The sequence below is a fragment of the Mirounga angustirostris genome, unplaced genomic scaffold, assembly GCF_029215605.1.
Source record: "Mirounga angustirostris isolate CCGP_5_RB_7025 unplaced genomic scaffold, mMirAng1.0.hap1 SCAF_5, whole genome shotgun sequence".
In the NCBI taxonomy this organism is placed as follows: domain Eukaryota; kingdom Metazoa; phylum Chordata; class Mammalia; order Carnivora; family Phocidae; genus Mirounga; species Mirounga angustirostris.
Window position 1 is genome coordinate 143,652,951 of NW_026991713.1, and position 26,221 is coordinate 143,679,171.

General features: G+C 43.6%; 1 protein-coding gene across 1 annotated transcript in view; it reads right to left on the bottom strand.

Moving 5' to 3' along the window:
• Positions 1-1,446: 1,446 nt before the first annotated feature.
• Positions 1,447-26,221, bottom strand: part of LOC123840843 (ectonucleotide pyrophosphatase/phosphodiesterase family member 7-like) — a 31,464-nt gene continuing 6,689 nt past the window's right edge. The window contains exons 2-6 of the mRNA XM_045870590.1: positions 15,026-15,171; positions 6,765-7,391; positions 4,595-4,832; positions 3,316-3,376; positions 1,447-1,501 (exon numbers count right to left, since the gene is read on the bottom strand). Coding sequence (XP_045726546.1) covers positions 1,447-1,501; positions 3,316-3,376; positions 4,595-4,832; positions 6,765-7,391; positions 15,026-15,171 — 1,127 coding nt within the window. The remainder of the gene's footprint in view (positions 1,502-3,315; positions 3,377-4,594; positions 4,833-6,764; positions 7,392-15,025; positions 15,172-26,221) is intronic.

Sequence of the window (26,221 nt, forward strand, 5' to 3'; positions counted from 1 at the left end):
GGTGGCTTCCAGTCAGGCGAAAGGCAGGGTAATCGTTCTCTCTGTTCTCGCGCTTTCACAAGGGTCTTTTTGGCGGGGGCTGAGTGGACGGACGCGTAGCCCCCTCCCTGTTGCGCTCCTGGGAGCGAAGGAACCTGACTGCCCTCACGCTCCAAGGCTGTGTCCTCAGGCGGGGGGTTGGGGGCCGCAGGCCTTCGCCGCCCCTTCAAGTCAGGGTGCGGGTTCGCCGCTCCGGGTGGTTGGGTTGGTGGCGCGGTTAATGGGAGAGGGAACGTAGGTTCTCAGACCTGACCCACCAGGGCGCCACACGATGAGTGCAGGGCTGTGAGGTGCGCCCCCCCGCCAGAATTTTAAACGTTCCCCTGGAGGCCGTGGTGGGGTTTGGTCCCCTCTGCGGTCCGCGTGCTCTCCACAGCGCGGTGCCCTGTCTGGGCGGCGACCTCAATACGGGGAGCCATGCGCCGAGGTGCGCTCCAGGGCGGGGAGGGGGCGAGGAGCTTGGCAGGGTCAGCCCGAGGTCACGTCCTCTCCTTGACCTCAGCACGAGGCAGGACCCCTCCACTCCTCCGTCCTCCGCGTCTGCCCCTAACCCATCCAGTCTTGCCTTCACCAGACACTTATCAAGCACCTACTGCGTGCCCAGTGCTGTCAGGGCATGCAACTGTGAGGGAAACCAGGAGTGGCCCCTGAGGGTCAGGGGCTCGCGCGGCAGAGTAGGCACAGAACTAATTATCAGACAAGTATGTGTAGACGTACATGGCAATACCTGCAGTGCAGGTGAACTGCCGGAACTAAGGAAGACTTACAGTAGAAGTTTGACCTTGTAGGGAAAGGAATGTGAAAGGAGAGTAAGAGGGCTGCTGGGGGTGGTGGGGATGGGGAAGAAAGGGAAAAAAAAAATTATTTCCATTAGGCATTATTGTGTCTCGAGTGAAAGGCAGGATAGACAGCAACCCATGGTGCTGCCTCTGGAGTTTGAGCTGTGTTCAAAGTCTAACACGTTTACTTTAGCACATCTCTCATAAACTCCATTTGGAAGAGTCCAGAGCTAATTTGCTAAATATACTTGCAGGAGGTAGATGAGGGGGCAGATTAAATCTTATTACCCCTTTCAAATGAAAAACACTGAGCCCTGCTCAGCTATGAGAACAAGAGAGGAGAATTGATTCTAATTGAATGCATTTATTCTCATATCTGTTGTTCTAACACCAGCACCAAGTGAGCACAGGATCCAACATAAGAATGATTTGTCTTTTATTCCCTCAACACTGTTGATTTAAATAAAGAGGGTGGACTGTGATTATTGCTGTCTTTACACAGGATTAATGGTTTCTGGGTCTGATGTTGTAGAAATCCTCTGAGTCACAATATCCTGAGGTAGAATCATCTGAGATATGGCAATGAGTCTCAACCAGGGCTGAGTCTTGGTCCCAAGGGAATGATGCTTCAGAACTGGGCCAGGCGGATTGGTTCACTTTTGCTGTTTTGATCAGCTCTCTGCCTGCAATAGACAATGACAACCAGTGGGAAAGGGTCAAACTCATAAATACTAGGCTTATTCTGTTAACACGTATAATAGCTATTAATTGCTTTTCTTCTGAGGAGCAAAAGGGCATGTACAGTCAATGCCATAATAAGTAATACTGTGTGATTTTTTAAGATATTAATAAATCTAGGCTGGTTCAGCCTTTTCTGATGCCATAGATGGGAGGTAGATTGGGAAAGGACCCCAAGTGGGCCATAGCACTGACGTGCACACAGAAGAAACCTTTATTTTGGTGTGTGGGCTCTTGGGAGGGACAAAGGTCATAAAGTCATATATTTCAGATCTGAATCTGGAAGAATCAAGGCACTGAAGGCATTTTTAACGTCCCAAGGACCTCATAGGTGTGTGTTCAGGTGTAAGTGAAGATTAGGACTGCCATTTAACACAAAAACTAAAAATTCCAGGGGGTGTTTATATGAAGAGAAGCTTTAGGACACATCCCACGGCCATGCCAGCAGCAAAAGGGGATGTGTATGTGCACATGCTGCATTAAAGATTCGGCTTCTGGATTTGAGGCTTTTAATAATAATAATAATAATAACACCCACCACAACCACCTAATACATTTTTAACTGTATGGAATGGTTGCTTTTTAGAAATTATGCTGTGGGCATGGTAATTTAATCAGTACCTTGAAGTTTTTCCTTTATCTCTCCTATAGCTAATGGTTTCTTTAGAAAAGGACCAATTGATTTCTTTTTAAAATGTTGCTTCAGGGTGTAGAGACCTTTATAGGTCGTGTTTCAACTTATAGGAAATTTTTATAGTTCAAATATAAATTTCGTTAAATGTAGCCTTTGTAATGAAGTTAAGGTTAAGTAAAGTTCTGACTTTCCTTAGGCTGTTTATAGTGTTCAGGAGGCTCCCATTCTATTGAGATAGGAGCTATGTTAAAGCAGAAGGATGGTCAGGGTTGGGTTTAATAAGGAATGCAGGAGGCTCAGTCTAATGATGTAATTATTGAGATAAAGAGGTGCACCAGGGCTCTATAATGCTTTGATTCGTGGCAGAACCAGTGTTATGAGTTGGATTGTGTCCCCCACCTGCCCCGAAAATATGTTGGAAGCCCTAACCCTTGGTACTTAGGACCTTATGGTACTGGTGACCTTATTTGGAAATAGAGTCTGCAGATATAATTAAGATGAAGTCATCCTGGCTACAGAGGGCCCTAAATATCATGACTGGTGTCCATATAAGAGAAGAGAACACCATGTAAAGACAGAGACACAGGGAGAAGATGGTCATGTGATGATGGAGGCAGAGACTGGAATGGTGCATCTATAAACCAAGGAATACCAAGGATTGCCAGCAACCGCCAGAAGCTAGAAGAGGCAAGGAAGGATTCTCCCCTACAGGTTTCAGAGGGAGCCTGGCCCTGCCAACACCTTGATTTTGGCCTTTTACCCTCCAGGTCTGTGAGACAATAAATACCTATTGTTTTAAGCCAGCTACTTTGTGGTACTTTGTTATGGCAGCTGTGGAAAACTAATACAACTGGTATGTCATCCGAGGGACCCAGTCCAAAATGAAAATGCAGGTCCTTGTTAAAAAAATCAAGAATTCTGAAATGGTGCCAGTAGATTATTAAACCAAGTTGGGGGCTTTTCTGAGCCCTGGGCCTTGAGTGATTCCTCAGGTCACAAGTCATGAACCTGGCCTTGGTTGCTGGGTTCTCAAAGTGCTGGATCCCCTTTGGCATGCAGGAAGTGGTTGAAGTGGATTATTACAATGTGCACTGATTAACCATAGGAAACCCAAAGAACACTCACTTCTTTTTCCGGCGAATGGCTGTGTATGTCACGCTAGCAACAAACAGAACTGCAAGAACTCCTGTGACAATCGCGAGACCAAACGCTGTCCTTTGGAGAGCCAATGTCCTCTGTGTCTCTGCTCCTGATAAAATATCAGATGGTTTTTAATTGTCTGATTATTAAGAGGCTGTTCTTGCTTGTCCTGGGTCCCTGGGAAGTTTTCCATCCAGGCTCTGGTGAATATTAATTATGGAAATGAAATGTACATTTAACCCAAGAAAGTGCTCACTGTAGAGAAACCTTGTAGGGCAAGTCGTTGAAAGCCGATTTACTAAATGACCTATTTGCCAAATGACCCATTTTCCTAATGACCACTTTGCCAAGTGACCAATTTGCTAAAAAGCCAATTTGCTGAAAATCAGTTGGTGGGACATTTTGTTTATCAATAACTGATGACAGTCAAAGACCTTACCCCAGGCTCCCAATGGGCTATGGGACAGGGGAGGGGCCAAATAGTTGTAGCAAAACTCTAAAACTTAAAAAAAAAAAAAGCCTTAATAATTTGGTGAATTGTCATTCATTTAATTAGATTCCTACAAAATGGCCTGCTTCCTGTAAGTTCACAAGAAGATTGTGGGCAGTAGCTTAGAAAAAGGAAAAAGGGTGTCCTTTGTACTCTGTTCTAATTGAGCATAGTTAAAACGTTTTAAGTATAATAAATCACCGAGCAGCATCTAAGTCTCTCTCTGCAGAAGAAAAGCTGGCCAGTGTTTGCAAACAACTGAATTCTCAGAGATGATTCCATTCTTCCTTTATATCATCCAGATTTAAGATTTTGAAGTCTTAAGAATTAGCAACCTTATTTACAGGAACCACCTCCTTTCCCCTTTTTTCAGCAGTGAGTGGAATAGTTAAGGCTTCATTCCTCCCCTGTGAACAGCTTTCTTCCAGGCACCAGCAAGGACTAAGTTGCTGAAGGAAGGCTGCTTTTCTGTATCTAGAAGGGGCACCAAGGGACAGACTGCATGCGATTTCTGAGAATCAGAAGGATTATTGCTTGATGTTTTCTATGGAGAGCCTTCCTTTTGCCCCAAAGGCACTATATGAAATGCTGCCAACATGTGGAGGAATTCCCTACTTCCTCCTCTATCTGTTTAGAGCTGCTGCTATCTTGCCCTGGGGGCACTGAAGCTGCCAGGGAAACAGGATTATTCTGCCACCCCCACCCCCACCTTTTGATTCTTTTCTCAGGACAGAACACACTATCAATTTTCTATTGGTTGATTTTGTATCTCACCTGGCTGCTGGTCATATGAGTCCACAAGCATTTCCTGGGTGACTGCCAGGGAGCCATTGTGGGGTTCAGGGGTAACCCCCAGGAGCTTACACATGAGTGGGTAGATGTGGATGCTGTCAAAAGGCTCAGCTAGGTGATTCTTCTTGAAATCTGGCCCAAAAGCTCTGAATATGGTCTTCATGTCCATGTGGACATTATCAAAGCCATGATCTCCTTTGTTGAAATATATTATAAGTTGCTGAAAAATAATAACAAAAAAGCCATTTTAGATTCCAATCTCCTGAAAGAAAACTGTCCCTTGTTGTCATGCTTGTCAGATCCATGAAATCTTTGAAAATTTAAACGACAAGGAAGGACCCTGCTCTAAAGTGCCAAAAAGAAGAGCAAGGAATGAAAGATCTTTAAAGAAAGAGAACAAAGAAAGCATACCCATTAGACACAGCAAGAAGATAATACTGACAATAATAATAAGCTCAGACATAGTGCCTCCGGTGATGGCCTCATGTGCTTTGCAAGCTCCTCAATCCTGAAGAGAGAAGAGTAACAACTACTTCACTGTGCACATCAAAGCAGGCAGGTGGATGGGGATCTGAGAAGTATACTCAGTGAGAGGCATTTTCTTCTGCTTTATGGTCAGTTCAGAAGGTTCCCTATTCCCTCAAACCTGGTTGGTTATGTTGGGAATGTGAGTATTGCATTAAATCCCTTCACATCACTCTCAACTTGTTACATCATGAACCAGGCTTACAAAGAGGCCAGTGACTGTAGAATCTCTTCTTGGCAAGACCTTAGCTTTGGGCACACATCCTCAGTAATCTGGGGCGTGTGAGTGATAGCAAAATATCAATAAATTGTTGCATTTTACTGTGACTATTTCCTCCAACATTAAACAATAACCTTAAGAGTTTTCCCATACCTGTTATACTCTGAATTTGTAGCAATACAAGAGTATACAGATTGCAGACATGATTATAATGTTCAGCTCCTGTCTGTAGCCTAGGACAAGCGTTCTTCAAGCTATACGTGGGATGCTCTTCTGTCATGTGATGTTTAGATATCACCTAAACTTTGTTCTGCCATGAATTATTGGTTGGTAGTTTACAAAAACCAGACTACCTTACTTATGTCTTATAATTAGCCTTGATTTTGGTATTTTCTTCTTTAGATTTGCTTATTTTTTCATAACAGCTTTGTTGAGATACAATTTGCATACCATACAATGTACCATTTAAAATGCACAATTTGATGATTTTTAAATTTTTCTCAGAGTTGTGCAACTATCACCACAATCAGTTTTGGAACATTCATTACCCCAAAAAGAAACCCTGTATCCTTTAGCAGTCACTCCTCATTTTCCCCCAACATCTACCCCCCTGCTCTAGACAACCACCAATCTGTGTCCTGTCTCTATAGATTTGCCTATTCTAGACATTTCATTTAAATAGAATCATACAATATGTAGTCCTTTGTATTTAATTTCTTTCAGTGATCATAGTATTCTCAAGGTTCATTCAAGTTATAGCATGTATCAGTACTTTGTTCCTTTAAGGGCAACATAATATTCCATTGTATGGATATACCATATTTCATTTATCCATTTATCAAATGATAAATGGGTAATTGGGTTGTTTTCACTTGGTTATTATGAATAATGCTGCTATGAGCATTTGTGTATATTTTTGTTTGTGAACAGGGTTGCTTGTTATTATTATTATTATTATTTTTGATATGTGCAAAGGGGAACCAGCAGCTTTTTTTTTTTTTTTTGGTGAATCTACTGGTGATCTGTGCATAATGATCAAGCACACAGGCTTGGGTTCAAACTTCAGCCTTATACTTCTAATCCCAAATCACTTCTCTCTAGCTTTGGTTTATTCCTCATTAAAATGGGGGAGATAAGAATATCTTTAGGGGCTGGGAAAACAAAAAATGAAATAACTAATATTAAAATTTTAGTACAGCACTGGACAGTGCCTTGGTCAGGGAGGGATGTTTTTTTGCATAGTGGTGACATAGGACAGGGTTGTTGGTTGGGATGTGGGGTTAGGGGTGGGGAACACTTAGGAAGCAGTGGATTACAAATTATGTTTTAATTTTTTTCAGAACTGTTTCTCTCTAGAGGCTGTCTCCCAGACCCAAGATGACTTTATTCATTTTAGAATCAACTCACCCCATTGATGTTATAACCAGAGTCGGCATACATTACGATTGGCAGGACCCGCTTGTGTTTGGCAAAATGGAAGCGTTCTGGGAATTCCTCCTTCTTGTACACATTGAGGTGAGGGTGTGCATTCTTCAGCGCTTGGTAAACGGCTTCCTCTTGCCCTAGTTTGGGCAGGAGCATCCCAAAGCCACCATAGTCCACGAGATCAAACTTGACCAAGTCCCTGAACTTGATGTAGTTAGTCAAGAGGATCTCAGTGACGTTGGGCTTCTTTTTTACTGTGGTCATGCCGTGGTCTGATGTGATGATGACATTGAGGTGATTGGTCAAGCTGTGTCTTTCAATGGCTTCCACCAGGTACCCGATGGTTCTGTCGATTTGCTGAATAATCACCCTTCTGTTCTCCGTCTCAGGCCCAAATTTGTGTCCCGTGTTATCTGGCTCTCCATAGTACAGAGTCACAAAGTCAAAGTCTTCCTTAGTGAACCAGTTCATGACAATATCGATGTTCTCCCTCCACTCTGTCTCGTTGCTGTCTGGGTGAGTGTAAGACTCCAACAGGAACCGCTGGACAGCCTCCCCTTTGTACTTCGCACCTCCTCCAGGATAGTGGAATGATGCTGTCTTCTTCCCCTGCAAGCACAAGAAGAAAATTCTGTCAGGGCTGTTTCTCATATCTTTTTCATAATAAGTAAAACCTGACTTGTTGATGTCTCTGCCCTAGTCCAGAATCATAGAGAACATGTGAGCTTTGGAGTCAGATGGTGTTGGACTTCATTCCTAGCTTCACCAGGATCTCATCGAATCTATAACACCATTAGTTGCAAGACATGCTATTATTTTATGTGGCTACTAGAAGAAAAATGCTGCCAGTTAAACCATGACACTCCACTGATTGTAAGATGCACTCCAACTTCAGAGATGGCAAGATGAAGAAAAAGTTCCTTGGAATGGAGGAAAAATGATACTTTCTATGTTGGTAATGGTGAGTGAATTCTTTAATTTCTTAAGCTTCGGTGTTTCTACATGTAAAATGCCAAAAAGTTGATATTATTTTTGTGAGGATTAAGCCAGATAACTTTAAGATAAAGTGGTGGGGATTGTGTTTTGGCATGTGATAGGCACTCTTTTCTTTGCCTCCAGGTAAAGGAAACCACCACAAAGTCTTCCCTGATGTGTGTACTGAACACTTAACAACACTTGGGTTGCCTGCCTAGCACCCACTCCCCCTCCACTGGTTCAGAGAACCCTGACTTCCCCTAGAGACTATGCCCTTGCTTCATGGCTGGTTTGGGATGTGTTGTTTACACATCGGGCTCCAGAGGTGGGATGTGGTTGTGGCCTGGCCAATCAGAGGACACTGCATCCACTGGCCACAGAAATTGGTTCAGCCTTGGGCCCATGTCCCAGTCAGAGCCAAAGAGATTTGATCTTGAGAGTTTTGGAGAGGAGGAGTAAGGGCTAGAGGAAAGCTTGGGACCAGAAATCAGGTTGTTTTAACAACACACATGATTTCAAAGTAATGGAAATATTCTTAAATGATCCCCTCAGCAGAAAGGTGGCTGTTGACAAAATTTGGTAAAATTGTTAGAAAAAAAAATAATTTTATATTTGCTCACCAATGAGTTAACAATGAGATGGACACATCTCACTAAATAAGTCCTGCTGTTGTAAAGCAGCTCCTCAGCCAGGACATGGAACATAGTAGGGGCTCAATGGATTTTTCGTTTAATGAATGAATGACCTGCTTATTTGGGGAGCAAGTACTTTCCTTTACCTCAGCAAAGCTATTAACTTGAAGGCTGTACTGTGACACTTCCTCTATCACCCAAGATTTGGATGTTCTGAAAAACATAAAAGTTCATTGGTTTTAGTAGAACCAAGGATGGTGTTGGTGTCACTATGTTGATTTGGTATGGAGAATAAATGACCAGGAAGAATTTGGGGATAATGGCACCTGGACTGTGGCTATTTGGTCAATAAATAAGCAGAAAAGTATAACCAAGAGTAATGACAAAACTTCCAATGTACTGTTTGAGAGAGAAAAGCAGGAAAGCAATTTGGAAGTTGTAGGGGACACTGTTGGTTTTCTACCTAGATCCCCTTATTGGGCCAGTGCACTCACATTCACTTCAGCTGCTCCATGTTCTGGAAAATTACCTTCAGCCAAGTGGCCAAATCTTGCCTCACCTGGGAAGGTGTTCCGTACTGCTCCTTCACTCCCAGCTGCCTCTGGCCAGTGATTGACTGATGGGAGAACAAAAGACCAGCTTCCTTGCCTCAGGTTGGGATAGCATGGGGGTGCAATTCATGCTCCAGAGCTGTCTGTGGGATTAAGCTGAAGCTGGTCTCTAACTGCAACCACAACTCACTTATCTTCTTCAATCCCTGCCCAGTCAGTTTCCCTCACTCCCATCTCCTGAGAACTCTCCCTCAATGCCTTATATGCACCAAATCTCTGCCTCAGGCTCTGCTTTTAGGAAACTTGAAATAAGATATAAATCTTTTTTTTTTTTTTTAAAGATTTTCATTTATTAGTTTGAGAGAGAGAGAGAGAGAGTGTGAGCACAAGCAGGCCACGGGGCAGAGGAAGAGGGAGAAACACACTTCCCACTGAGCAGGGAGCCCAACATGGGGCTCAATCCCAGGACCCTGGGATCATGACCTGAGCTGAAGGCAGACGCTCAACCGATGGAGCCACCTAAGCACCCGAAGATAGAGGTCTTAATACAAAGTATTCTTTTCAGGGCTCCAGAAGCTCTGCTATCCATTGCTATAGGTGAAATATTGTGCCCTCTGCCCTCCAGCATTCATTTTCTATCATGTGATTTAGTTTTATTTTCTCTAAAGCACTTTACCCAATCTGAAATTATGTTAATATGTTTCTTGTTTACTGTCTATTTCCCTCCCTTAGAATGTGAGTTCCATGAGATCAGGGGCCATGTTGATTTTATTGACCACCGTTTTCCTGGGATCTAGAACAGGCCTGGCTCAGTGTAGGTGGTAATTGTTGGTTAAATACATGTTGAATGAATGCATGAATCACATCTCCTTTTGTGGGTTCAAAACCCATCCTATTCTCACTCCTGATTAACTTATGGAAATAGTTACAGAAGCTCTTTCTTTCTTGGGTTCTAACATCTTATTTGTAATCTCTTCAGGCAACACATTTTCATTTCTGATAATAGAATTTCTATGGTTGTTTTAACTTGCAAATCCTCTAATATTTATTTATTGCATTTCTTTTTTTTTTTTTTTTTTTTTTTTTTTTTTTTTTTTTAAAGATTTTATTTATTTATTTGAGACAGAGAGAATGAGAGAGACAGAGAGCACATGAGAGGGGGGAGGGTCAGAGGGAGAAGCAGGCTCCCCGCCGAGCAGGGAGCCTGATGCGGGACTCGATCCTGGGACTCCAGGATCATGACCTGAGCCGAAGGCAGTCGCTTAACCAACTGAGCCACCCAGGCGCCCTATTTATTGCATTTCTGATTGGCATTACTCATAATTCTCAGTTTTTAGCGGTGGTACTTTGTTTAACTTACATATAAATTGACTTTGCTCTGAAGTATGGAATTGGCTGGAGGGATAAAACTTTCAACATTTTGTAGAACATAGTTTGGCTATTTTATTATCTAGAATAAGCTGACATTGATATTATGAGGGACTTAGGCAGCTCTGCATATCCAGTTGACTTTTTGATGTTTGCATGTTAAATCTCAGATGTTCTCAACCTGAAATTGTTTTCTTGTGCTGTATTCTCAACACACACCTTCTTTAAAGATATCTCAAGCTGTGGTCTTAGGAAACTGTGGTTTTTTTCACTTTGCCCCATAGGGATTTTAAGAGTTATACTGTTCCATGAAAGAAGCTCCGGAGAGAAATTATGCTTGAGTGTGTGTATACACACCCACACACCCACACACCCACCCACACACACACACACACGACTCTGTTTATTTGGGACCCGTGATAATCAAAAGTGCTATTTTCTTTCTTTTTTTTTTTTTTTAAAGATTTTATTTATTTATTTGACAGAGAGAGACATAGCGAGGGAGGGAACACAAGCAGGGGGAGAAGGAGGGGAGAAGCAGACTTCCCCGCGGAGCAGGGAGCCCGATGTGGGGCTCGATCCCAGGACCCTGGGATCACGACCCGAGTCAAAGGCAGACGCTTAACGACTGAGCCACCCAGGCGCCCCAAAAGTGCTATTTTCAACAAATACTTCTTAGAAATAATCTGAGCACTTAATTGGATGCAAAAGAGTGGGTATTTACTATTCTACCCTTTAATTAGCATAATCAGTGTTTCCAGTAGCAATAGCAATTGGAAAATAGCTGGTTTTATTAGGTTCATTATTCTCCCTTAGTGTAGTGTTGCATCAATGTAGCTATTACTCTTAAGTTGGGTTTTTAAAAATAAGAGTTGGTACTTCCTATAGGCAAAATCCTTGGTTTTTTTTTACAGAGTCCACCAAACTCCTCAGAACTAATCATTAGAACAGAAGTTTCAGTTTGGTTTTGCATTTTGTCTGATCTCTTCCTTTAGGACAGAGTGAATGTCACAAGGTGCACATGTTTTAGGAAGGCCCTCGAACATTTCATCATGGTTGTGCTTTGGTGGGAAGTATGTATGGTTTAGGGAAAGGAGTTAGTTCCTCCTTCTAGGAAGTGATTGGGTGGAAAGAGATGGATTCCATGTATGTGAAATTCAGAAGTCAAGGTTGATTCTGAGTGTTTTCATTGCTTTTCTGTGCTCCAGAGGAGTCACTGAACAGAAGGAGCCAGATGGCCAAGATTCTATTTTCTCCCCCTCCCACACCCTTTCAGAGGTCAGACTATTATTCTTAGAACCTTTATGATGCATAATAAAGACATGGTTTGGGCCAATATTGGGATGAAATATCTTGTTATTAATGCTCTAGGCAGAAGCAGCTGGCACCACCTAGCTCACAGCTCTTCCAAGTTTGGAAGCTATTGTCTAGGAGACTTGGCTTACAGTGAAAACCGTAGCTGCCCTCCTCACCCTTTCTCCAAATCCCCTCCTGGTTGTAGCCTACCATGGTCCTGATACAGACTCTTGGCAGCCATGGGCATCTCACTCAGATCATCCCTTGCCATTTCACTCCTTAATATGCTCTATAGCTCCTCCATAGAGAGGTGAAACATGCCCCTAGGTTATTATTTATTATTTTTTTTATTATGTTCAGTTAGCCACTGTATAGTACATCATTAGTTTTTGATATAGTGTTCAATGATTCATTAGTTACATATAACACCCAGTGCCCTCCTTAATATCTCCTTAATACCCTTAATACCCATCACCCTGTTGCCCCTTCCCCCACCCTGCCCCTAGGTTTTTATGGTTTTCCTGGGCCTAAAGTCATGGCTGCCTGCCTTTCTCTGAGGATTAGGACTTCTGAACTTGGTGAACCACTTCAGCCATTAATCATGTTCAGTTATCAGGCATGCTCATTTAAAATCTGAGCTTGCTCTAAATGGAGCCTCTCCGTTCATACCCTGACCATTAGTGAAGTCCTGCTGGAGTGTGGATATGTTCTTGGACTGTGAATAATGCACTCAAAGGTGGCCAGGAATCCCATCTTTTAGGCATCATCCACAAGGCATGTCAATTCTTATGTATCTTAATGGACTCTGGCAGCATTAATGTCATGGAAGGAAAACATTTTAGTCTTATTAAAGGTGAATGCATCAATCTTCACAAAGCCCGCCTGGAAGATACTCAGGAGAAGGATGGATTTTCCCAGTGATGGATACAGGTCAGGCCACTCCCCTATAGTCCTGCCTGGTAATATAGATAAGCCCCTGAATGACATTTAGGGCCAGTTGGTATGCTGTTACTGGGGGGCTGACCTGGGGCCACAGGTTTGCTCTGATTGCAGCAGCTTTCCTGCCAACTCCTCGAGGAGCTGGCCAATGGCCCTGTCCCATGGCAGGAGATGTCAATGGTAGAATGAGATATACCAGCTTGACTTTCACTTGCCAAACTCATGGCGTGTTGTCAGTAGTCTGGCCCTCCACCAGATCCTGTTTTTGCACAACCACATATGAATTCAGCAAAGAGGAAGAACACTCTGATTATGAATTGAGCAGGAGACAATGTCTTGAAAATAAATGGCAATGAGACAAGAACCATGAATAAGAAAAACTATAGGAAAGAATGCTACCAGAAGCTTCATGCCAATGAACAAATACCATAGCAAGAGACTAGAGAGGCCCTGGGTTCTGAACAGTGAATTAATGAAGACTGCCTAGACCTCCCTAGCAGCAAGGCAAATACGTGATTCATTATGAAATCCACGGTTAAATGTTTTGGCCAAGGAAGTAATATTATGTTATGGTTAAGAGTTAAGAGTTGCTGAACCCAGAGTGAGTTCAAATCTTAGCTTTGCCTCTTGCTAGCTTTGTGACTTTTGAGAAACTATGGCACTGCTCTGTTAGGTGGGCATGATCGTAACACCCACCTAAGAACTGTCATAAATTAATAAATGTAAAGCACTTAAATCAGTACTAGGCACATAGAAGGTGTTATGCATGGTATTTTCTTGGGGGGACAGAATTTATTTGCATGGTCTCTGCCTCAAAGTTAAAAAAATGTGACAGAAGAGGAAGGAATCTAGAGCCCAACAGTTAAGGGAAAAATGAAGCTGAGGTAGAGTCATTGACAACCCCCTGTGATTCATTTAGAGCTATGTTGTCCAATATAGTAGCCCTTAACCACATGTGGTATTTAGATTTAAACTGAAATTAATAAAAATTAAATGCAGTTGGGCACCTGGGTGGCTCAGTCAATTAAGCGTCTGCCTTCAGCTCAGGTCATGATCCCAGGGTCCTGGGATCCAGTCCTGCATCGGGCTCCCTGCTTAGGGTGGAGCCTGCTTCTTCCTCTGCCTCTGCTGATCCCCCTGCTTGTTCTCTCTCTCTCTCGCAAAAATAAATAAAATCTTAAAAAAAAATTAAATGCAATTAAAAATTTGGTCCCTCAGTCTCACTAGTCACATTTCAAGGGCTCAGTAACCACATGTGGCTAGTGGCTTCCATGTTGGACAGTGCACAGCAGAACATGTCTATCATCAAAGAAAGTTCCATTGGATAGTTCTGGCTTAGAGCTGTAGTGACCAGCTAAAGTGCTAAAATGATTCAGACTCCTTTAATGACTAATAGTTTTTGAACATTTAGTTTTCAGCATATTACATGCATTATCTCAGTTAAACTTCCCAATGGGCTTAAGAAGCAGGGACTCTGGGGCGCCTGGGTGGCTCAGTTGGTTGGGCAACTGCCTTCAGCTCAGGTCATGATCCTGGAGTCCCGGGATCGAGTCCCGCCATCGGCTCCCTGCTCAGCGGGGAGCCTGCTTCTCCCTCTGACCCTCCCCCCTCTCATGTACTCTCTCTCATTCTCGCTCTCTCAAATAAATAAATAAATCTTAAAAAAAAAAAAAGAAGCAGGGACTCTGATAAAACTTCATTTTATGGGTGCGGCAAATCAGGCACAGAAAGGAGGGTTTTGCCCAAGGTCACGCAGCTGGAGAAAGGTGGAGCTGGCCAGATCCTGCCCCAGGAGTCTAAGTCCACAGCCTGCGTGCTGAGCTGCAACAGTACCACCTTGTAGCATGACACACCCAGTGTATGTTGGAGCACAGAGATGAAGCTCCAGTGCCAAGGGGATCTTTGGAGCAAAGGTTGGTGTCTTGGGGAAGACAAGGAGGAGGTTCTACTCCGAAGTGAAGACTGGGAAGCTGATTAAGAAAATACAAAGCTGACAGCAGTTTTGGGGCTAGGACTTAAACATGCAGCTCTGATTTCTGCCTTTTTGAAGGAATAGTAAGTGGCCACTGGAATCCTTTCAAGTGAATGTTCTCAGAGCTTTTCATGATCTGAAGATTCATTAAATGGTCAACTTCATTCTTAAGGGCTTTTATGCTTAAGTCTGAGGCAAGTGTATAAACAGATATTTATGAAAAAGCTGCTGAGTTCAGACCGTATGGTGAGCCCTGGAGGTGCAATCATGATTAAGCCAGACTGTCCTCAGAGACTCATCCATCGATAATGGCTAAATGCATATTTCATTTAATACTTATATCAAATCTATTAAATACGCACATAATCATTATTCCCATTACACATTTAGGGAAACATGTTTAGAGAAGTTAAGTCACTTTCTCAAGGTCACAGCTTCTAACCCCCATCCTACATGCTGAGGAATGAGAGGCGATGTCCCTGGAAGCCAACCCAGGGTTTCTGATAGTACCTGTCTCTGGGCTGTGATCCAGAGGGGGAGAACACCATTGTCCCACCACTCAGTCTTATTCTGTGTTGTTTTGAAGGAGAACTTCCATTTTGTCTCAGTATTAAACATCATGTTGTGAATGACTCCGTGATCTTCAATCCAGCGACCTTGGGAATGAAGGAGGGAAGGTACTGATAAGTTCTACAAATGGATACTGCCAGGGGCATCAAAGTGATCTTAAGACCTCCCCCAATATTCTTCTGGTTGGCCTACTTCTTCTGGGGGATTGTTGCTCCAGGTGGCTACCCTGGGGCTTCAGACTTGGTTTTCTGGAGGTGCAAACGTTGGTATGCATGAAGGAAGGGCTAATTTCTTCTCACAACTGCCAAATTGGATCTGCTCCCTGGAACAGACCTCACAGTCCTGGAGGAAGCTGGGATTGGCTGTGGAGGGAAGGCAGGGCATGGGGAGGCCAGGTTACTTGGGCTCTTCTGTGTCCAGAAAGTAAGAGCCTGGAATTTGGATATTTCCTGTGGGACGACTTTCCTTATCTTCTGCTTGTGATGATCTGATTAAATATTGAATATCCAGTGGGCCCAATTCTTGGCAGACATCCAGGGTTTTTACTAGGACTCTCGTGCTGTTTGAGGAAAACAATGGAATCAGGAAGGATTTCTAGACATAAATGGGTATAGACATATTTCTCTCTACTTAAAGAAGGAAGGCAGATGTTGGGGAATGTGATTCAGCTAGATTATTCTTGAAAACATAAGAATTGAACCAGATATAGAAAAAACCTGTGATCTTACATTGTACCAGGGAAAAGGGGATGCATGTTGGGGGGCAGTCTAAAGAGTGAACCAAAATATCCAAGGGGACAGATGAGTACACTTCCTTACCTGCTGGGACAGAAACCTCTGGGTGACCCTACTGATTATAAGATAGTGATGATTTCTCCTATTTCCAAGTTAAATCAAGGCAGGACATTCTGTGACTAGAACTTGATGGTCATGGGAACCAAGAAGGGAAAGCTCTCCACTGGCTCAGAGTCATTGCCAGGCTGCTGGTGGGTAAAGCCCCCTAGGATGGCCAAGGCTTTCAGCTGGGAAGATGCAAAAACAGTTGTTGCTTTATTGTTTCTGCCTTGTAGGTAGACCACGCTTAGGGGCACTGGAAAGAAGTTGTGCTGCTGTCAGGGATTGGGGCTTTGGGGTCAAGATTCCTGGTCAGGGATCAAATTAGATGGTTAACAGCGGAAGAGTATGGACCTAGAGTCCAAGAGAGCTGGGTACCAACCCCGACTCGGCTTTTGAACATGCTAGGTGAACTTGAATAAGCCCTTAACCTGCCTGGCCTTGGTTGCCTGAACAATAGCAGGTATGGGTTGTGTGATGAAATCATGGCGCATATTTACTGTTTTGTCAGAAGCCAACACCTTTCCTAAGTTTTTAGGGACATTAACTCATCTAATGCTCCCAACAACCCTGCAAGGTGGCTACTATTATAGCCTCTCTTTTAGAGATTTCCCCCTTTAAGGAAACAGGCACAGAGTTTGCTCAAGATCATGTAGCAGAATTGGGCTTTGAACCCAGGAGGCTTGGTTACAGCCCATGCTTTTTTTTAAATAGGTGAAATTCACATAACATAAAATTAACCATTAACATTTTAAAGTGTACAGTTCAGTAGCATTTGGTATAGTCACAATGTTGTGCAATAATCACCTCTTTTTAGTTCCAGGGCATGTTCATCACCCCAAAAGGAGTCTGAACCCACTAGTAGTCACTCCCCAGTCGTCCATTCCCTCATCCCCTACTGACCTCTAGTCTTCTTTCTGTCTCTATAGTTTTACCTGTTCCAGACATTTCATAGAAATGAAATCTCACAATATGTGACCTTTTGTGTCTGGTTTCTTTTACTTAGCTTCATGTTTTCCAGGTTCATCCATGTTGTAGCTTGTATCTGTACTTGATTCCTTTTTTTAAAAAAAATTTTTTTTAAAGATTTTATTTATTCATTTGAGACACAGAGATACAGAGAGAGAGAGAGAAAGCATGAGCAGGGAGAGAGGCAGAGGGAGAGGGAGAAGCAGGCTCCTCGCTGAGCCAGGAGCCTGATGTGGGGCTCGATCCCAGGACCCTGGGATCATGACCTGAGCCGAAGGCAGACGCCTAACCATCTGAGCCACCCAGGCGCCCCTGTACTTGATTCCTTTTTATGGCTGAATAATATTCCATTGTATGAATAGACCAGAATTTGTTTATCCATCCATCAGTTGGTGGGCATTTAGGTTGTTTCTACGTTGTTGGGCTACTGTGAATAATGCTGCTATGAGCATTCATGTATAAGTGTCAGTTTTCAATTCTTTTGGGTATACATCTCAGAGTAGAATTGCTGGGTCATATGATGACTCTATATTTAACTTTTTGAGGAATCGCCAGACTATTTTCCATAGTGGCTGTGCCATTTTACATTCCCACCAGCAGCGTCCAGGGGTTCCAGTTTCTCTATGTCCTCACCAACACTTGTTATCTTCCTCTTTTTTTATTATGGCCAACCTAGTAGATGTACAGTGGTATCTCATTGGGTTTGACATGCATTTCCCGAATGACTGATGGTATTGAGCATTACAGCCCGGGGTCTTAACCTCTCTGTTCTACTGTATGTCGGGGGCAGGGCAGTCACATACCACAACTGAGAGTCCTTTGTTACGGGTAGGTAGGGGTGAAGTGGGCAAGAGCTTTCTCATGGCTGAGCCATGCCATATCACAGTAGATGAAATGGAAGCACAGAGACAATTCACCCAGGGGTAGTTTGCTTTTGCCTCCTCCCCCCCCCCCCCCCCCCCCCCCGCAAATCCTGGATTCTGTTCTATCTATGTGACTCTTCCTGCCCAGTAGAGATCAAATCACCCTGGAATTACAAAAACCTGGCACTTCACCTAGTCTAGTATTTATTCACACCACCAACATTAGAATCAATTGAACTGCTTGTTAAAAAACACAAATTCCCAGGGAGCCTGGGTGGCTCAGTGGGTTAAGCATCTGCCTTCGGCTCAGGTCATGATCCCTGAGTCCTGGGATTGAGCCCTGAGTCGGGCTCTCTGCTCAGCAGGGAGTCTGCTTCTCCCTTTGCCCATCCCCCCTGTTCGTGCCTGCTCTCTCTCTCTCAAAAAAAAAAAAAAAAAAAAAAGCAACCAAACAAAAAACCCTCACAAATTCCCTGGTCTCCACTCTAGCCCTTGCTGAATCCACACCTCTAGGGTGGGGTCTGGGAGCCTGCATTTTCATAAGCTCTCCAGGTGGTTCTAGTGCCCACGGACATGTCCCACTGACATGTCAGAACCACTGTTTCAGGGCCTGTTAGTCATTTACACCTGCATGTGGATTAGTTCTAGCAGATTGCCCATTACTCCAAAATCTGGGTTGATAGCAACTCCCCTGAGGGACCAAAGGGAGGACAGACAGCTGTCAAGACCTGGAGTACTCACTATCTGGGGAAGCTTGGGGGCCCAAAGCCACTGGGAGGATTTGGAGGAGGGATTGGAAGAAGCAGAGGATGCCACGGACACAGAAACTTACCCCTCCTGGACCTTAATGATTCTTAAAGCTTCCAGGCTCTGGGACCCAGAGGTCAATTATAATATCAGTTAAGTAGACTAGCCTGGGAACCAATCATAGAATCCATTTTCCCCTCAAAGAGATGTTACCCAAGTTTCAAACACCTTACCTTAAATGAGTTCAGGGGGCATGACCCTTCTATTCTGTGGCATGGCTAGTCCCAGTAATTGCACAAAGGAAACTGTCTCCATGGTTTTGGGTAATTTCCACCCTGATACTTAAAGGCATGTTCTAAATCCAGCCAGCAGCTGGGGACCACTAATGACCCAGCAGAAATTTCCACTGCCCCTTTGGTTCCTGCTTCCTGCTGCTCAAGGCTCTATCCTGGTTAAGGGCCAGTTCTGGAATGTGGGCAGAACAAGACAGAGGAGGGGAAAAGCTAAGAAATGAACAGCTGCAGGGAGGGGCAGTCAGTTTTACTAAAATTGCATTTTCAACTCTGGAGACAATCAGGGACCGGGCTGGAAAAGCTGCGTGAAAGCAATACCGTTGACCATGCCTGGAGTTCCAGTAGCTGCAAAGGAACTGGTTTCACTTGGGTCAGATGACGCTGTCCTCACTACAGTATGATGCTACAGAAGGGGGCTGCTCTCAGAGGCGGGACATCTGGTTTTGGTTTTGGCTCTTGTAAGCACTTGCTCTCTCTCTGGGACTCAGTTTTCCCCTCTGTAAAATGAGAGGGTTAATGATTTCCAAGGCCCTTTCTGGCTTTATCCATTCTGAGAGTCTGTCATCCATGTCATTTCAATGTTTGTGATGTGGGTAATTATGCAAGTTAAACAGGAAGTAGGATGAGCTCTCCTGGAGAACGTGATTCCTGCTGCTTGCTGATTACGCTTTTATCAGGGTACAATGCCTACTCCCACACCAAGCCAGTTATGGCAAGGTGTGGGTAAATTCACCCAACCAAGCCTTTCAAGTGTGGGAACCAACCCAGCTAGATGTGACTCCTTTCTCTTGATTCTCAGAGACTGAAATTTATTTATTTCCCGAATACTTGCAGGGTGAATTTAGGAAACCATCAATTCCAGTGTTTGATCCAAATCCTCTCTTTCTCAAACATTTTGAGCCAAGTATTATCCTTGATTGTCCCATGGCATTTACAGCTTAGAGGATAGGAGAGAGAGAGTTAAAAAAGAGAGAGAGAGCATGTTCTGGGGTGCCTGCAGTGCTCACAGGCACCTTCTCTTAGAATTGCCCTACTTACAGGCCTTGCTGAGAGGCAGGTCTAGGCACCATTTGTACCATGTGGCATCTCCTCCCCACATTCAGTTGGTTGGTGAGAAACCCAATTCTCTCTCTCAAGACTTAAACCAAGAGATGTAGTAACTAGTCAACTGGTTGTGGGCTCCGAGCAGCCTACGATGATGGGCCATGAGCAAAAAGAGAAAGCTGGTTGTGAGTGAGTGAAGCAGAGACAGGAGAGTTCCTGGGGCTGATTAGAAGAACACTGGGCTTCTGAGAGCCAGAAACATAAGGTCTGGTTTCTCTAACTGCATTTTCCATTTTCTCTGATTGTCTCTTATTTGGTTCCCTTGCCTGACTTTGCCTGTTAGAGCCTTGCAGGGCAGTCCTTTCCCTTGAGCTAGTGTGAAAGTATTTCTGTGTTTTATGGCTGTTTTCCCCCGACATAACTGGTGATCAATGCTCCAATAGATGCTGAACAAAGTGCAGTGGGAACACAGAAAAGAGGGGATCAGGGAAGGCTGCACAGAGGAGGTGACACTGGAGCCTGGTAGAAGGCAAGTGCAAATGCAGTCCAACTGTGAACAACATGGGCTTGAGTTGTGTGGGTCCACTTATACACCAGATTGTTTTTGATAAATACACTACAGTACTGTTAATGTATTTTCTCTTCCTTATGATTGTCTTAGTAACATCTTCTTTTGTCTAGCTTACTTTATTGTAAGAATATAGAATATAATATATAAAATATGCATTAATTGTCCATGTTATTGGTGAGGCTTCTGGTCAATGGTAGGCTATTAGTAGTTAAATTGTGGGAAGTCAAAAGTTATACATGGATTCAACTGTGTGGGGTTTCACCACCACTAACCAAAATCTGCCATGATTTTTTTTTTATAAGATTTTATTTATTCATTTGAGACACAGAGATACGGAGAGAGAGAGAGCATGAGCAGGGGGGAGACAGAGGGAGAGGGAGAAGCAGGCTCCCTGCTGAGCAGAAAGCCTGATGCGGGGCTCGATCCCAGGACCCTGGAATCATGACCTGAGCCAAAGGCAGACGCCTAACCATCTGAGCCACCCAGGCGCCTCTGCCATGATTTTTAACTATTGAAACTAAGCACTTCACTGCTTGGGCAGAAGTAGATAGAGGTGGTTTTATAATAGCCTGCCCCAGTTGTATCCATTGTCAGTTACCTTGCTGAAAGGATTATGTAGCCTGAGTTTGCTTAGTGCTTTTTTGTTAATGACCTAAACTTCTCACATGATATGCACTTGGAAATAAGTGAGCAGTATTGTTCAGTTATGTTGTTGTGGACAAACCACTATTTTGGCCATTGTTAGATGGCTTGAGGGATTAGTTCCAAAGTGTGAACTAAAATAGGGTCTGGCATCTACCCAGTAAGACTGTCGAAGTTCTTTCTTTTTTTGATTATGATGATGAAAAAATGGCTGAGATGGTTCATGACTTGCCTTTTCTCATCATCTCAGTCCTGGATTCTTGGCCCAGAAGCCCTGCTCTAGAACTTGCAAAGTTTTCAGGTTTTGCCAATGTTCTGGGCTATTCCTTGACTTGTGATAGATGAAAACCACTCCTTTTATTTCCTGATCCTAAGGTCAGGACTGACATGACTTAGACTCTAGACCTAGATTAGACCTGTCTAGATGCAAACCTTCATGGGCCTTCAGATCATACAAGAAATGGGTGCCTGTGCAGCCTTGCTGTGGGCTGTCAGGTGTCATTGGAACTGGGCACACATGGCACTCATGTCATTCCATCCTGCTTATACTTTCCACTTAGCATCTATCTCATTTCCTCTTGAATTTCAGATGATTGCCTACAAATATGTTTTTTACATTAGTTTACAAGCTTCCTAAGAGTAGGGTTATGCCTCATTTATTCTGGTATCTCCCTGGCACAAAGCATAGGGATTTACCCTCATTAGACATTCAATAAATGTTTGTTGAATTTAATTGAACAAACTCCCTCTTACCTCTGCCCCAGTTGCAAATGGCCAGGTATGATCTGAACCAGTAGGAAACAGAACCTGCTTTAGTCCAAAGTCAATTTGGGAAAAAAGATATTTTAGTGGGATTAAAAGAAGCCATGCCATAACTTAATGACTTAATAAGGGCATTCCTCCCCCTCTGCTCCAAACATTTGCTCTGTTCGTACCTACTAATTTTCAGGTGTAACAGTGTATATTTACAGATAGTCCATTTGGCCATAGACACACTTTAATGCATTTATTTATTTAACAATAATTCGAGGAACTGCTATGTGTTATTCACTAATTCCTTTAAACTAATCTACCATATAAACTATAAGCGTGTCTTCATTTTCCTCCTGATTTGTGATTCATTAAGTTCACATTCCCAAAACCAAAGAAGAAAATGTCTTTTTAACCAGCTAGTATGAAATCAGTGAGGAAGAACAGTTGCCAAATCGAGTCAGCCAACCACCTTAAATCAACCCAATGTTCCATTCTTGAGCTGACAAGTTCATTGAGAACCACAGCCAAGACACTGATGGGAAACAGCCCACACTGATGCTCAAAACCACACTTACCCAAGTTTACACACCCAGGGTGCCACCCATTGATAATCCACTGGACTCATAATAAAGGTACTTGAAATGAGGACAGGTGAACCAATCAAAATTTAAAACCTTATCAACTCCTGCTACAGAATTGAGGCTTGTCTCCAACACTAGCACTCATGATGGCAGCCATTTTTTGGACAGAGAATATAAAACCCTAGCATGCCCATTTTACTAAACTGCTCTTGCTCATGTGTAAGTGCAAATGAAAAACGCTGATGCTGCTTCTTTTTGACATTGCTTTTTAATTATGGCCATCCATAAATCATTTTATCTTTGAACAAGACTTGAGAATGGCCCTAAGGCAGAGGCATGATTCCTTAGGAACTAGGCCAACAGAGAATGGGCTTTCACACTCTCCACCTCTTCCTTTAATCTGCTGTCAAAAACAGAAACTTTCTCTCTTTGATAGCTGGAAGCAGCTGGCTGCACTTAAGTTCCATCTGGGAACTCTTTTAACACACAGTTCTACCTTTGTCCTGCCTTACTGACCACTGTCACAGAAATGGAAACTGTCCCCTGCATTTTTTTTCTCACTTTATTTTCTCCTCTTACCACTATAGTGGGCTGAATGGTAACCTCCCCCCCCGACCAAATTATATGTCCATATTCTTTTTTTTTTTAAAGATTTTATTTATTTACTTGACAGAGAGAGACACAGTGAGAGAGGGAACAAAAGCAGGGGGAGTGGGAGAGGGAGAAGCTGGCTTCCCACTAAGCAGGGAGCCCGATGCGGGGCTTGATCCCTGGACCCTGGGATCATGACCTGAGCCGAAGGCAGACGCTTAATGACTGAGCCACCCAGGCACCCCTCTATGTCCATATTCTTATTCCCAGAACCTGTGAATGCTGCCTTATTTGGAAACTAGATCTTCACGGATATAATTATGTAAGTTAAGGATTTTGACGTGAAGAGATCATCCTGAAAATCATCACATGAAGAGATTATCCATATTGGCTCTAAATCCACTTATAAGAGGCAGAAGAGGAGAGGACACAGACAGAAAAGGAGGAAGCAACGTGAACATGGAGGCAGATATTGGAGTGGTGTGGCCACAGATCAGGGAATGCTGGCAGCGATCAGAAGCCTAAGAGGTGAGGAAAGATTCTCTCCCGGAACCTGTAGAGGGAGCATGGCCCACTGATACCTTGATTTTGGGCTTCTAGCCTCTAGACTTTCTGTTGCTTTAAGCCACCCAGCTTATGGTGCTTTGTTATAGCAGCCATGGGAAGCTAATCCACCCATGCTGTCAGTCTCAAGTGGTTCCAACTTCTCTTACTCAAGGCGTTGGGATTTGGAGTAGTCATGATTTTTTTGCTCAGTTGCTGGGGTGTTTTGGGCTGACACTTTCTCCTGTGTAATCCATAGACCTGAAACATTGGCATCTGATTTTTCTACATGTTGGAAATTCACGTCATGACAAGTTAGGAAATAATCCTGGTTTCCCAGCCTTCCTTATTTTCAAGACTTCCTTTTTTCCCTCCTTGTGGAAATGACTGGAGTTGGAAGCACAACTTTTCTGTCTCCATCTGGGTTTTCTTTGCTTTGTTCATCTATGTTTTAGGGATTTTGTTGACTTCCAGGACTTTTATTAATTAATTAATTAATTAATTAATTTGACAGGGAGAGAGACAGCAAGAGAGGGGATACAAGCGGGGGAGTGGGAGAGGGAGAAGCAGGCTTCCCACTGAGCAGGGAGCCCGAAGCGGGGCTCGATCCCAGGACCCTGGGATCATGACCTGAGCCGAAGGCAGACGCTTACCGACTGAGCCACCCAGGCGCCCCGACTTCCAGGACTTTTTCAGTGGAGAGTTATTTCTGGGGAAGCAGGATGGAAGCTGATTAAGGTTTATAGCGTCTTCTAACTAGGTTTCCAGCAACATCTGCTGGGCTTATATTGTTAGCAGCAGCAGGGATTTAATTTCCTTTCCCTACCTCTTTTACCTCTTTCAGACTCTTTTTCACCGGTTAGAGTGTCACATGGGTGACCTTTGGCTCTCTGATTTACATGTGATTTGGGTATTATACATCTAGTCCCAGGGTTCTCAACTAGGGGGTAATTTTGCCCCCCAAGGAACATTTGGCCATGTCTGGAGACACTTTTGGTTGTCACAATTCGGGGAGGGATGCTGCTGTCATTAAGTGAGTAGAGGCCAGGTATGCTGCTAAACACTCTATAACGCGCAAGACTGCCCGCCTAAGACAAAGAATGATTTGGCCCAAAATGTCAGTGGTGAGACATTGAGAACCCTGACCTAGTCTTAAAGCTCATCCAAGTATATTTGACCATGCTTCCTTTGCTCCTGTCTCAGGTAGAAGGAGAGTCATGGATTCATGACTGGTTATGACATCATGAGGAATTTTTACCTCTTATAGATTGATTTTGGGATAGAATGTAAGCAACTGATCATTTGTGCAAATTATGCCCTGTGCACCTCCAGGGGATACCACCCACATAGCATTCATGAAAATAACATCCTTAGAATTGTGTTGTAAACAATCTATATGGTTGCAAGTGATGGCTCTGGTTTTGGGGTTGCCCTGGTGGGGTTCTGGAATTGGGAGAGACTTAATTCCTGGCTGATAGGGAGCTTGAGCCCATCATTGAGTACCCTTTCAAGGAAGGAGAAAATGTTGAGCAGAGAGGACCTCACTTTTATTATTCTCGACCATCTCTAGTTACCAGAGTCCCCTTTTCACCTCTGATCTATATCTATTTGACTAGACTTAAAATTGTCAAATTATAATATCACAGCTTACGTTTTCCATAGCCTTTGTCTGAAACATGGTGGTGATAGCTTCTTATTTTCAGTAGGTTCCTTGGGGGAGAAAAATATATGCTGCTGCTATAAGACTTCCTATCCACCCACCACTTGCTTGGCGGGATTTCCTTAGTTTCAGCAGCATAAGTTATTCTCACTGGTCCTCAATCACTTTGCAATAAAAACTGAGATTGCAAAAATGTTCACTGTCATTACCAGTGATGGAGCAGTAAGTACAGGCTTCTGGAGAGGGAGAAAGCATCGGGTGATTTAAACTAGCAGAATGAGCTGCTAACCCTCAGAGAATGGCTTTTCATTTTGGTGAGATCTGAAGGGAATTGGGACAGTTCAGGGAGACTGGGGGGACCATGCTGGGAGATGGCTGTTTGCACGTGTGGTTACTGAATCCACAAGGAGCCAGCCCCACAGGTGAAGGTGTGACTTCCTGGGACTGAGTACTAGGCCACACCCCCATCCCCATATCAAAAGCCTCATCAAGCTAGTGAGGTAGACCTTCGCTCTTCCTGCCAGACCTTCCTACACTGCTCTTTTCTCTGATAAGAGTCCTTGATTTTCCCCTGAGAACCCACCAGTCTCTGACTTGCAGTCCACCTGGTTTGTGTGGTGCTTGCCACCCCCCTTAACCCTGACCTGGGGGTAGATATGTATTCTTAGCTTGGGTGTTCAACATTGTTCCACCCCCTACCCCAGGCCACAGCGATCGGTTTTGAGAAGTAAATTGGTCCAATGAGAGCCAATATTGGGAATTTTGTGGTCATTCATAGAAATAGAGAGGGAAAAGAAAGAGATTGATCACTCTGGTGACATAGTTTGAGGACCTGGATTACTAATGCCTATAGCTATCAATTAATTATGTTTTATAATACTGTTGTGGGTTGAATTGTGTTCCTCAAAAAAGATACTTGAAGTCCTAAGCCCCAGACCTCAGAATGGGACCTTGTTTCAAAATAGGGCCACTATAGAGATGAGGTCATGCTTTAGCAGTGTGGGCCCCTAATCCAAATGACTTGTGCCCTTATGAGAATATGGCCA